Source organism: Mauremys reevesii, linkage group 5 (genome assembly GCF_016161935.1).
Source record: "Mauremys reevesii isolate NIE-2019 linkage group 5, ASM1616193v1, whole genome shotgun sequence".
Classification (NCBI taxonomy): Eukaryota; Metazoa; Chordata; order Testudines; family Geoemydidae; genus Mauremys; species Mauremys reevesii.
The window spans coordinates 28,536,984-28,549,307 of NC_052627.1; the positions used below are offsets into that span (position 1 = coordinate 28,536,984).

Genomic DNA, 12,324 nt, shown 5'->3' on the forward strand with positions numbered 1-12,324 from the left:
ATTTGACTCAGCCTGTTTTCCTATTAGAAATATAACTTTAAAATTTTTTGTATCTAAAAATGTTTCTTTAGAATGGACTACTGAGAGCTGCTTACACAAAACTCCCATTGATCACAACTAACTTCGGTGAGGGCTGCATGACGGTAAAGTGAGCAAGATTTTGCTCAAAATAAATAATCAGTGGCAGAGAAATCTGATCATGATGGTGTTAAGAGAACTGTTTTTCTCTTTTCTCTAGAATGCAAACAACTTGTATGATACACATAAATAAACCCTGTCCCTCATACAGCCTGTACAAGAACCCAGATAGAAACAAACTGCCGAATAGAGCTCAGAATTTCTTGCAGATTATTGTTCTAGTTCCCTCCAATGGATCCTCAACACTTCCTTCTTTGACTTTAATTAATAAATGTCAGGTACGTTGACACCTTCTTTAAGATGGATCAATTTTAATTACTATGATTATATGGTCATTGCCAATGTGGGAATGTAGTCTCAGGCACTACACCTGCCCTGACTCCTCCCTGACAGTTTCTGGGAGCTTTTCACTCATTTTCGTTTTTATTAAAATGTTTCTCAGCTCCGTTACTGTGTGAAAGGCCACACCCCCAGCAAAGGAAACTGACCGACCGTACGAGTGGACAAAGCAAACGGCAGAGTCAGCCACACACAAACGCTAAATGCGCAAAGAAAACACTGACACAGCGACAGGGAAATACATTGGTGTAATGCCTTTCAGATCCGGCCATCAACCGGCGTTATTCACAGCGATCAGAGGGTCAGACCGACCGTAGCCTGTTTTAAAGGTGCTGGCTTCCCTCCCTTTAATTATCCGAATTGCTGACCGCTGGGCTGGGCACTTACATGATACTCGCCGAAGAGAAGCCGCCTGTCCGGGGGCGGTTGTGCTGGTGGCCGCCCCAAGTGAAGCAGGAAGCCCTGGTGCTGCGAACTACAAGTCCCATGGTACAGCTGCTCCCCCCCACCCCCCCCCACAGGCAATGGGAGGAGAGTGCGGGGGAAACCCTGTCCCGTGGCAGGTCCGCACGAAAAGCCTCGAGTGCTCGCGCCGAGCCTGCAGAGCAGCAAGCTCCGGGCGCCGGAGAGGCTCGTTTAGCTCTCCCGAGGCTGCGCTGCGCTCTGGGCGCCCCGGCAGAGGTGAGCGCACCGAGCTGGCAGGTGCCCGTTGCCGCTAGCTCTTTCCCGGGGGCGGTGGGGAAGGGGATAGGGGGACAGACAGCGGCGGGGGCTGCGCCACAAGCGGGGTGTGTGTGTGTGTGTCTGGGGGCGGGGGGAATCAGTGGGGATGGGCTGGGTTGGGGGTGCAAAGGGGGCGTGCAATGACCTGCGCCCGTGGAAGGCAGCGGGAGTTGCCGTTGCTCCTTGGAGCGGGGCGGGGGGCAGCTGGTGACACGGCGCGGCAGGGGACTTCCCACCGGCAGCACCTGGCGGAGCGCAGCGCAGCTGGGCGCCTTCAGGACCCCGCTGCGCAAGCGGCAAAGCCAGGCGGAGGCGCGTTTACATTTGGATGCGCTGTGAGCCGCAGCTCGTGGGCGAACGAAATCGGCGTCTTGGGGGCGGGTTTTCCAGCTGAGTGGAAGAAAAATTTCCCACTGGCAAGTGGCAGCCAAGGGGCCGGGCTGAGAGCACTTTCCCCTGCCATTGCCGCTGAGGGGCACTTTCTTGTTCAGACAGAGATTGGCGTGGGACTGTGCATTGGCCTGCTGCCCTCATCCCGTTAGTATAGCTTCCTTTTTGCTCGGGTGCTGGGATATCTCCTCCCGCCAAAGGATCCGTGCCAACCGAGCTGCGGTGGGATGGAGCTTGGAGGGGCGCCTCTGCTGCCATTTTAGGGCGTGTGCCTGCTGCTGTTGGAGGCAGTGGAAGTTTTGCTGTTGTCTTCAATAGGAGCAGGATCAAACTCTTGATTGTCAGGACCCTGGATGTCTGTCCTGGATCTAGCTGCACTGTCAGCTCTCAGTAAATTTACTCTTATAAAAAAAACCCTACAAAGGAACAAACATAGCAAGGTATGTTGGGGAAGATGTTTACTTTACTCTAGTCAATTCCCAGGCATTATGGGAAATTCTGCTCTTGGACCTGGGGACAGGTGTTCGACTCACCACCGCGGCAAACCCTGCTGGCCATCCTGGGAATTAGTTCAGGGTTGGCAGTGTGCCCTTCTCAGGTGGTGTCCCACCCATCCTCACTCCTGTCTCTGCATCCAGGAACTGCGTCGCTCCCTGGGCCCTGTCGTCCTTTTCTGGACACAGCCCTGCCGCTGTGCCCCACTCGGTTCTTTCCCCCCTTCCAGGGGGCCAACAGTCCTCAGTCCAGCCACTTGCCTCACTGGCAGACTGCACTCCAGGTTTTAGCTGCTCCTCTCGGTAGCAAACTTCACTCCATACAGTGGCTATGCGGCCCCTCAGTGGCAAATGGAGGCAAAAGGGGGGAGAGAGAAGATCCAGGCCTGCCTGGACAAACATTTATTATGGCCTCTATTAGGAATTTATATCTTGTAAGTGGGGGGTGGGGTGGGGTGGGATGGTAGACCTGATGGTTTAACCAGTTTCTTCCCTTTCTAAGTTTTGTGAGATTTAATGGAGTCAGAATTGCTTTCAAAACAGTTGCATCATTAGTATTTTCACCTCTTGATGCTTGTTTTATTTGTCAATAGAAAAAGTTTGACTATCAGAGAAAAACTTGTTCTTAGAAATTTTCTTTTGTGGGCTGGGTGTATGGGCAGCCTAACCCTTCAGCAAAAGACCCACAAATTCCCCTGCCTGGTGACGTTAACAGTCAGTGCCCCAAGGAAGTTGTGTGGACTTTTTGCTGATGGATTTGTGCGGAATGTAAGGGGAAGTGAGACAAGGATGCACATTCCAAATGTGAAAATGACACCAAGGGTTCAACACTGTAGTCCTATGTATGTAAAACTCTTGCTAAAGGCTGGGGTTTTTTTGCTTCCATCAGAACTTGGCCCCAACTGGGCAAGAGTTTAAGTGCATATTTCCATGCAAAATTCAAAATCCATATCTTTAAAAAAAATACTCAATATCGTGGCACCGTGGAAAAGATTTTGCTCCCCTTGCAGCCCTGTCTAATCTACATGCAACATTTTGAACAAAACACACAGGCCTGCATTGGCATGTCACAGTCACATCTGCAAATTCTTCTGAATACACTCCTCCGCTCGAAAGACGGTAAGTATTACTGATGCACCTCCAACTGAGTTAGGAGCAGACTGATGGAATGTAGAGTTTTCCACTTGTAAGTTACAGGTTCAGATCTGTTCCAAAGTCAGGCACGACTGAAAGTTGCTTTTCATAAGCACCAAAATCACCTTAGAAAGAATTATAATTGCATATTGCAGTTTTATAATTCTACCCAAAATCAACTATATTGTTTTCAAGATGGGCTGGGGGAAAGCATAATTATTTATAGGAGTTATAAACAGCCTAGCAATCAGAATCAACTTGAAATTAATTTTTCTTAACATTTAGGCTTTGCTTACAATGGCCAGGACAGCCATATCAGCACCACTCTAGCAAGTAATGCTTAAGTAGAGTTCACTAATGTGATTTCCCTGGCCAGCTTTATCCAGCACTGAAATGGGAGATGTTTTGTGCCTGAGCTGTTGCTTTGTAAGAAAAAGCATTGTGCCTTGTTTTGAATATCAATTAAGGAAGGAAAATAAGGAAAATAGTTCCAGAGGTCTTAAGATATTTATATGGTATCCTCTAAATACTGGCATCACAGAAAGGTGTCATAGTACTAGTAATCCATTCTTTGTGTGTTTAGAGATTAAAGTTGTGCAATCTTATGCTTGGAAAGGTAATCGTATGTCAGAGTCCATATCACAATGATGCTTCAGGTAGCAATAAAATACAATAGACTGAACTGTAAACTGCTTTAGTAATGACAACTCAAATGCAATGAATAACACTGATAGTGTTATAGCACCTCATAGTGAAATGTAAATATCAGTTAAGTGATTAACTTATTTGGATGTAGAAGGAAATACCATTTCACACAGTGCACAATTAACTTGTGGTACTTTTTGCCACAAAATGTGGCCAAGAGTTAAATATGATATTTATGTGGACAAGAACATCCAGAATTACAGTAGCACATTAAACTAGAACAAGGAGTTTTGAAAGGGATATACCGAACCCTGTATTTCCAGGCATGAGCCACCTACTAATTAACGTGCTTTAGAAAGAAACTTTCTCTCTGGACAGACTTCCATAACTGCAGTTTTTCTTGCATCTTCCTCTAATGAAACTAGTGTTGGCCACTGTTAGAGACAGGATACTGGGCTAGATGAACCACAGGTCTGATTCAGTATGGCAAATCCTGTACCCCATTTTTGTTGAAGAAAGCAGGGGAATTTTCACCCCCACTTTAAATTCATTTTCGATATTTGTAACGTATTACATACAGCAGCTATTCCTTAATGAGATTTCAAAAGGTAAAGTTTGTGTCAGTGGGTAGTTCTGAAAACGCTGCTGTTCTTCTGAGCTCCTACTTGACTGTTCTACCATGGATAAATACTGAAGTAGTCAGGCCAGAGAGAGAATGACTCTATAGTCCAGGGGTTAGGGAACCCATCTGGGAAGTGCAAGACCGAGGGACCTGTCCAATTACACTTTCATTAGCTGGTGTGCCACTGCTTCAAAACAGGAGATCAAGGAAACCCTACAGCAGAATGTCCCACAGCATAGTGATTAGAGAGCTCTGAGACCTCTGTTCAAATCCTCTCCCCATCTTCTGGAAAAGGGGAATTGAACCTGAATTTCCCACATCTCAGGCAAACTGTACTTGTAAAGGGTATTTGTCGCATTTCATATTGTCAAAGGAATATAATAAATAGTGATATATAATATCCAGAGTTATTAACAAATACTATGTAATAGTTCAGATATGGGTCTTTGAGGTCTACAAAACAAGTGTTTAGGCTTCCAATGATGTATCACCAAAATGTTTCTTCAAAGGTGAACTCATTTAGTAAAATACTTATAATAGGGGCAGAACTAGTTAATATATTTGCATAGTTTCATGCAAAGATCTCAAAACAATTAAAAATATTAAGGAAGTTTCATAACAGCCTGTACTTATGGTTGTATGCCGTGTTGTTGTAGGCGTGTCCGTCCCAGGATGTTAGCGAGACAAGGTGAGTGAGGTAATAGCTTTTATCGGACCAACTTCTATTCCTCACACAACTTCTGTTTGTGAGAGAGACAAACTTTTGCTCTTACACAGAACTTGGTCCAATAAAAGATATTCCCTCACTCACCTTGTCTCTGTACTTATCCTCATTTTACAGATGGGGAAACCAAAGCACAGAGAGGCTTTGGACCTGTCCAGAGCCACAAGTCGATGGCAAAACTGGAAATAGATTGTGATCAAGCTGGAGTTCCTCACTCCCAATCCTGTGCCCAAGATGCTAGACTACATTTACTACCCATGGTTCTCTATGAAACAAGTACACATTAATTAATCAACAGTATGTAAAGTTCTTTAAATGATGCCAGTTCCAAGTGGATTTTTTTGGCATTCCAATAATTCCATGTTTCTTTCATTCTTGTAGTTCTGAGAAGGATCATCATCATGAGCTCCATGGAAGAAGTGGAAACTGAAGAGACAGTAACTTGTCTCCATATAACTTTGTACCATCCTTGCCAAGAAGAAAAGCAGGTGTTTCGCAGCTTAAAATTCCACAAGCGAGAACGGTGCAGGGTAGATGAAGTGGCAAAGTTTGGCCGAGATTCTAACATTTGCCATTATAATTTAATGGATACCCGTGTTTCCCGGGTTCAGTTTACCCTGCAGTTTTTCAGGCAACTCAACAGCTCAGAACTTGGTTTTGAGATAAAGAACATGAGCAAAAAGACCAAGCTAATTGTGGACAATGTGGAACTGGACTACCTAAACAAAATTGACCTGCCATGGAAATGCATCATTCGCTTTGGAGACTACCAACTCTTAATGCAAAGACAAGATGGGGAATCAGTGGATTATTTTGAGACTTGCTTTGAGTTGGCCCAAGCTTCACTTTTGCAAGAGAGACACCTGCCTTCACTGCAGCCCATACCCGAGTGTGGCATTTCTCCTTCTTTGGTCTATTCCCAAGGAGTAAGACCAGTAGAGATGGATGAAAATGATTTGTGATAGAAGGGAGAAGGTTGCTTTCAACAGTGTGCAATACCTAATTCAGTATAACTTCAGGGGACCGAATCTTATCTCCTCAGTGCACTGCATTTATTTTGCTTTCCATAGTTGCCACAGCTGTGTTATGTATTCTTCCTCTTGCACACTCTGTTTAAACATATCAGAACTTATTCATTTACAAATGTCATTAGACCTGCATCATCTTTATTTAGTGTCCATCCTGTCTTCTCCCCACCACTGTCTTATCACCTTCTATGTTTGTCTGTGGTAAACCCCAGTCAGAGTTAGTGGATCTTTGCATGGGCCTAAAGGCTCATGGTAGCAGATCCAACTGTAGGACTGGGGCCATAGAGCATAAGCTCTTTCAGACAGGGTCTACCTGCCCTATAGTGCTGCTATTTGGCCAGGTGTCCTGTCAATGCTCCCTGCCTCACTTTCCCCAAGTGGGCTATCAGTAAGTTAAATGAGGCTTTATTTAGGGAATAGCATCCCTCTGAGGGGTCTAGTTTATTAACCAGAACCTCAGTGAGAATACATCCAAAACTTCACTCCAGTGTCTTAGCTGGGAGACAGTCAATCTTAATTTATCCATCCCACCTGAGTCCACCAGTCCACTCCAGCAGCTCTCTCAGTGGCAAGAAGCCTGAACCATCTGGTAAGAATTCTTTCCCCAGACTCAGATCTGTCACCTGTAGCTCTTCTCTGTAGCAGCATGTAGTTTCTGACAGATATAGGGAATGGCCAGGCTAAGAATGCACCTTCTAGGCTCCTGGCTCTGGTAAGGTCTACTCAGGGGGCTTCCTGTCTCCAGGAACCCCTTCCTGGACTTGTTGCTCTGGTGAACTTCCTGGCTCTAGAAACCACCTCAGCTGAGGACTGGTGTCCCTTTGGCAGGGTCATTAGCTAATCAGTTGTCAACTAGGTGCATAGGGATTTCATTACCTCCAGGTGGCTGAGTTGGCTTGTTCTCCCTTTCAGGAGCTTGTCCCGGGTAGGCTGGTCTCTGACTCTCCTGAAAGGGCCAGCCCCAGTAACACAGGGTGGGTCGGTCTCTCTCTCTCTCTCTCTCTCATATGTATGTATGTATGTTTAATTTTCTCTGTCAAACATGGTGCAAAATTCTGGCTTTATAAATAAACCACAAGTGGCCAGGATTAATATACAAATTTGTTATATTGCATTATTAACTTTGATACTGAAGTGCAATCTGTATTCAGACTGAGATCCATTTTCAACACTTACTTTGATGTTAGGGTTGAAAATGAAACTCAAACTTTTTTTTAATTCATATTTTGTGAAAATGGAGCTATTTAGTTGGTATATTTAACCTCAAACAATTTTTCTTCTAATCCTAAAGTGAGCAGAATGTGCTATAATAAAAATGCTGTTATCTTCAAAGATGTGAGTGTAAATAAAACAATGTGAATGTCCAGTTGAGGTCTTATTAAAAATGCTTGCATGCCTTATTTTGTCCTCTTGTGTGGTTATAGCTTGTAAGCACAACTATATGAGGGAAAATTATTCTGAGATCAAGCTTTACTGCCAATCGTTCAGCATCAAAAGAACTGTTTCACAGTTGGTGATGAGCATTGCTTCAAGGTCATGCTATCAGAGAAATAGAGTACCTGCAATAATTCCATCTGGAGACCTACAACAACATTAGTCACATAGATATGCATTTTTAAATTTTAATTCACCCAGAGTGTGTAATCCCCTGCGCAACAGCTGCTTATCCCACAAACTTCAGGGCTCTGGCTCTACTTATTTCAATTCAGTTCTGGCCCTGAGGGCTGCCTCAAGTTGCTCCCTTGCTGTCACAAACTCTGGGTCTCCTTAGGAGCACAGAACTGCCAAAGCACAGGCCTCTCCCAGCCACATCCCAGTCCCATCCCTCTGTATCCCCAGCATATCCTCTGTGCCTGGGGATCCTCTGGAGGGCATATAGAAGTCCCTGCATTGGGTGGCTTTCATGCCTATCCTGTCCCCCTTCTATACTAGCTTAGCTGGCACAACGGGACTGCAGGGTAATGTTGAATAGGGCCCAGATAGTTGAGCACTGAATAAAATGCGGCGTGGGTTTATCTATAATGACTGCATGCTCTCACTTCAGATGGAAATTTCAGGTAAAAGAATGGGGAAACAGCAAAGGAAATGCTTAAACAATTACAAATTTGCACTATAGATCATTGTGGCAAAGAATTTCTAGGTGTGATTTCTAAGCAGGTACATGTTGATTTCAAACCTGCTCTTTTGCCTACACAACGGGACCACAGAGCATGCAATGTCTCTGCTAGAAATTGAGCCATGTTTGAAACTTGGGGCCAAACTCTAGACTTCCACCTCATAGAATCTCATTTGGACCTCAGTATCTAACATGGCTCCTCCAGGATTTCCCATCAACTATGGTTGTGTCTGCTAAGGTGGAGAGGGTCAGACTGCTCCATTTTTGTTAGAACTGAGCCTCAACCACCATCCTGATTCCATTTTTACTCAATTATGGATAACATTGAAATACATTCCTAAATTTTAAAGGGATTAAATGAACCATCTAAAAGGATTTAGGTGGAGAGGATGCTGGAAATCATAGCAATGCTAACTATGTTACAAGAAAAGCTCAGAGATGCTTTTAGGATTACACTGGATTGGGTGGGTGGGGAGTATCACTCAACACTAAGCTGAAGATACACTTAACAGCTTTGTTTCAGTTTTTTAAGTCTCTGTGTGACACACAAGGGCATTGTAATTTAGTAGAGGGACTTTTTAAACCATAAACATTTGGTTTTGAGAATTGTATATACACCGCTACCTCGATATAACACCACCCCATATAACACGAATTCAGATATAACACGGTAAAGCAGTGCTCTGGTGGGGTGGGGCTGTGCACTCTGTGGATCAAAGCAAGTTCAATATAACACAGTTTCACCTATAACACGGTAAGATTTGTTGGCTCCCAAGGACAGCATTATATCAAGGTAGAGGTGTATAATCTACCTGGATATAAATTTTCCTTTACAGCTATTGTACAGATACTATCTACAGTACTAGAGGAAATTTACTCTTCATATCAGGAGAAGAGTGGGATGTAGCTTTAGAGGCACATTAAGGGGCAGAATTTAAAAACCTGAACCCTGATTTAAAAAAATGCGTGCCAACAGTTCAGCTCCTAAAACCATCTACAGCCATCTAAACAAGTCACCTGATTTTCATCTGTACTGAGCACCTAGCAACTTCCATAAATATGGATTTCTGAGCCTAACTGCAGGATCTCATCTTTGAAAATTATGGCACAAGCCTTGCTTTATTTGTCCTTATCTTGTAGGAACAACTGCTATCAGTTTAAACATCTAAGTATTTTATATATGGGAACAGTCATGCAACACAGACATCCAAATGCACTTGCAAATAACTACACAGGTATTTGTACTTGGGTGCAAAAAGGGAGGGTAGTGAAGCTCCTGTTCAAAATCAGGCCCTGAGATCTAGTCATAAAATACACACGATTTACTATGTTTCTTTGCTGGCTTGCTGCCTGAAAGTGTTGTTTTGTACTTACCCACATAAAGTAATTGTATTCCTATTAGGTTTTTTCTACAAATTTATTACAGCTATAATTTATAATATTGACACTTGTTTGGTGCTATCTTAGACTTAACTTCAAAACAGGTTGCCAAAATTTGCATTGTACAATATTACTTTCTTCACTATTTACTGGTCCTGTCACATAGAAAGCTACAATTTCGTTGCGTTGTTCCTGACCATTTATTACATTTCCCAAGTTAATAGTCTCAACAAAATGGCAGCTCTATTCTGGTCTCTACCATTCAAACAGATTATATAAGCAGGGGCGGCTCCAGGCCCCGGCATGCCGCGGGGGGCACTCTGCTGGTCGCCGGGAGGGCAGCAGGCAGGCCGCCTTCGGCGACATGCCTGCGGAAGGTCCGCTGGTCCCCCGGCTTCGGTGGAGCCGCGGGACCAGCAGACCCTCCGCAGGCACGCCTGCGGAAGGTCCACCGGAGCTGCGGGACCGGCAACCGGCAGAGCGCCCCCCGCGGCATGCCGCCGTGCTTGGGGCAGTGAAATGTCTAGAGCCGCCCCTGTATATAAGGAGAAAAGAGTGGCTCCTCCTCCACAAAAAACCTGCTGATTCAATAAAAATTCTCCTTTCCAATCCACACCGCAGACCCTCAGCACAGAGCTTCATTGGATATTCTACACTCATTCTGCAATGGAAGTCCCATTGATTTCTGTGGAATAGAGGCAAAATATTCAGTAGAGATCCAGCTCTATGGACTAGTACAGAGGTGGGCAAACTTTTTGGCCTGCGGGCCACATCGGGGTTCTGAAACTGTATGGAGGGCTGGGTAGGGAAGGCTGTGCCTCCCCAAACAGCTTGGCCCCCATCCGCCTCCTCCCACTTCCCACCCCCTAACTGCCCCCCTTCAGAACCGCTGACCCATCCAACCCCCCCGCCACTCCTTGTCCCCTGACTGCCCCCTCCTGGGACTCCCTGCCTCTAACCACCCCCCCTGTGCCAAAATGGAAATATGTCCTAAATACCAATTGATTTTTTCACTAGAAAAATGTTCCATTTAAAGATCACTTTGTGGCCAGTGAAGACTCCTTTCAAAGGGGATGCCAATACATTTAAAAATACAAGTGCTGTGTAAATATTGAAGCACAAACATTCCAAAGTTATATTTACTTATGACAATTCAATTTAAAAGCTTCCATGCCAAGGAGTGCACAGCGAAACCCAGGGCGCTGTGCAAAGATTGCTTAAAGCCATCTGTTTGCTCCTTCGATCATATGCCAGTTCTGTACTGGTCCAGTGCTCTGGCATAAATTAGAGAACAGCCTGAGGTTTACGCTAATTTACACTGGTTGCCATTGTGGCTCTGCTACTGAAGAATCTTTCTATACCAGGATGATCCATTGGTGGTTGGCTACCCTGCTTTGCCCTGGCTGCTGCACCACTGCTGAAGAGCAGGGATAAAATGTCTTGGAGCTTGATCCTAGGTCAATGGAAAGACTCCCATAGACTGCCTTCGGATCAGGCCTTTAATGAAAATATAGGAAAATAAGAACCAGGGGTCCAAATCCTTCTCTTACATCCACTGGTGTATGTCTGCAGTGGACTTCATCAGAGTCATTCTGGCTTCATGTCAGCATCAGTGTGAGCAGAATTTGGTTCAGTAGTTATCTAACTGTAGAATCTAAAGGGACATTCAAATTAAAACACATTAGAGGTCACAAAAGTCGTCATTCTTTCTTATCTACTTTCAACTGTTGGGGTGCCCCTGTGAGCTACTCTGTTGAAAGCTAGCATACTTGGTCATAATGGGACTGCAGCTCATAGGGGAAAATGACATTTTCTATTTCTATTATGGGCCACCAAAGAATCTAAGAATTATATGCACTTCTTCTGTGAGGCAAACCTGGTGGACATGAAGCCCCCAATGTAGAGAAATTGCAGTAATCGAAGATCAACAGTTCTATCTAACAGATTTTAGCCAAGAAAATTTCAAACGGGAGGAAGTGTAGCTCAGGCAACCAACACTGACAGTTACATCTACAGATTACTAGTTGACAGTTGTCAGCTAATACACACAGGATCTGTGGCATACCCTAACTAGAGCCAGGCACTTTTCATCAACAATCCTCAATGCTCATAGACTTCATTATGAGCTATGTGGAAAAAGCGAAAGATATGATGTGAACAGATTTTGAGAGATATAGAAGAGTGAAAGAGAGGGAGTTCTTCTATCAGGGAAAATGTCTTTCCTTCTTTGTCTTAGGTTCTGGTGTCCTTTCCTCAGTGCATAATATTCGCATGCTGTTTCTGTGAATTTTCAAAGTCCGCCCACATTAAAGGTAAGCAAACCACTTCAGATAAAATAAATATTCAGTGGAGAAGATTCATTTATGTGGTCTGGGAAATGTTTGAGCTAGTTTGAATTACTGTGCAAGATCTGAGAAAAGACATGATTTTTATTTTAAGTCTAGGTTTATGACATTTGTTTTACATAACTTATCCAGTTCAATAAAAGTTTTCTGTGGTGCATGAGAAAGATTGTAAATCACCCTAGCACATTTTTCATGAAACTTACTGCAAGAAGAGACTGCATGAACAAATTGGATGAAAAATGCCAG

The 12,324-nt window shown here is 44.2% G+C and overlaps 2 protein-coding genes across 9 annotated transcripts in view; one reads left to right on the top strand and one right to left on the bottom strand.

The window, feature by feature from the left end:
• Positions 1–1,527, bottom strand: part of ALPK1 (alpha kinase 1) — a 76,979-nt gene extending 75,452 nt beyond the window's left edge. For 3 of the 5 annotated variants that reach the window (XM_039540737.1, XM_039540738.1, XM_039540732.1), the window contains exon 1: positions 865–962. The gene's annotated coding sequence lies outside the window, so the exon portion shown is untranslated. Of the gene's footprint in view, positions 1–864; positions 963–1,345 lie in introns of those variants that run through there. The other 2 variants (XM_039540736.1, XM_039540733.1) reach the window with 2 other exon arrangements.
• Positions 822–7,637, top strand: TIFA (TRAF interacting protein with forkhead associated domain). 4 transcript variants are annotated; one of them, XM_039540744.1, is made up of 2 exons: positions 822–966; positions 5,591–7,637. In XM_039540744.1, the coding sequence occupies exon 2, from the start codon at positions 5,611–5,613 to the stop codon at positions 6,169–6,171; it is 561 nt and encodes a 186-aa protein (XP_039396678.1). In that variant the 5' UTR covers positions 822–966; positions 5,591–5,610; the 3' UTR covers positions 6,172–7,637. The 4 variants fall into 4 exon arrangements, with proteins under 4 accessions (XP_039396678.1, XP_039396676.1, XP_039396680.1 ...); XM_039540742.1 differs by lacking the exon at positions 822–966 and adding an exon at positions 976–1,158; XM_039540746.1 differs by lacking the exon at positions 822–966 and adding an exon at positions 1,915–2,030.
• Positions 7,638–12,324: the final 4,687 nt, after the last annotated feature.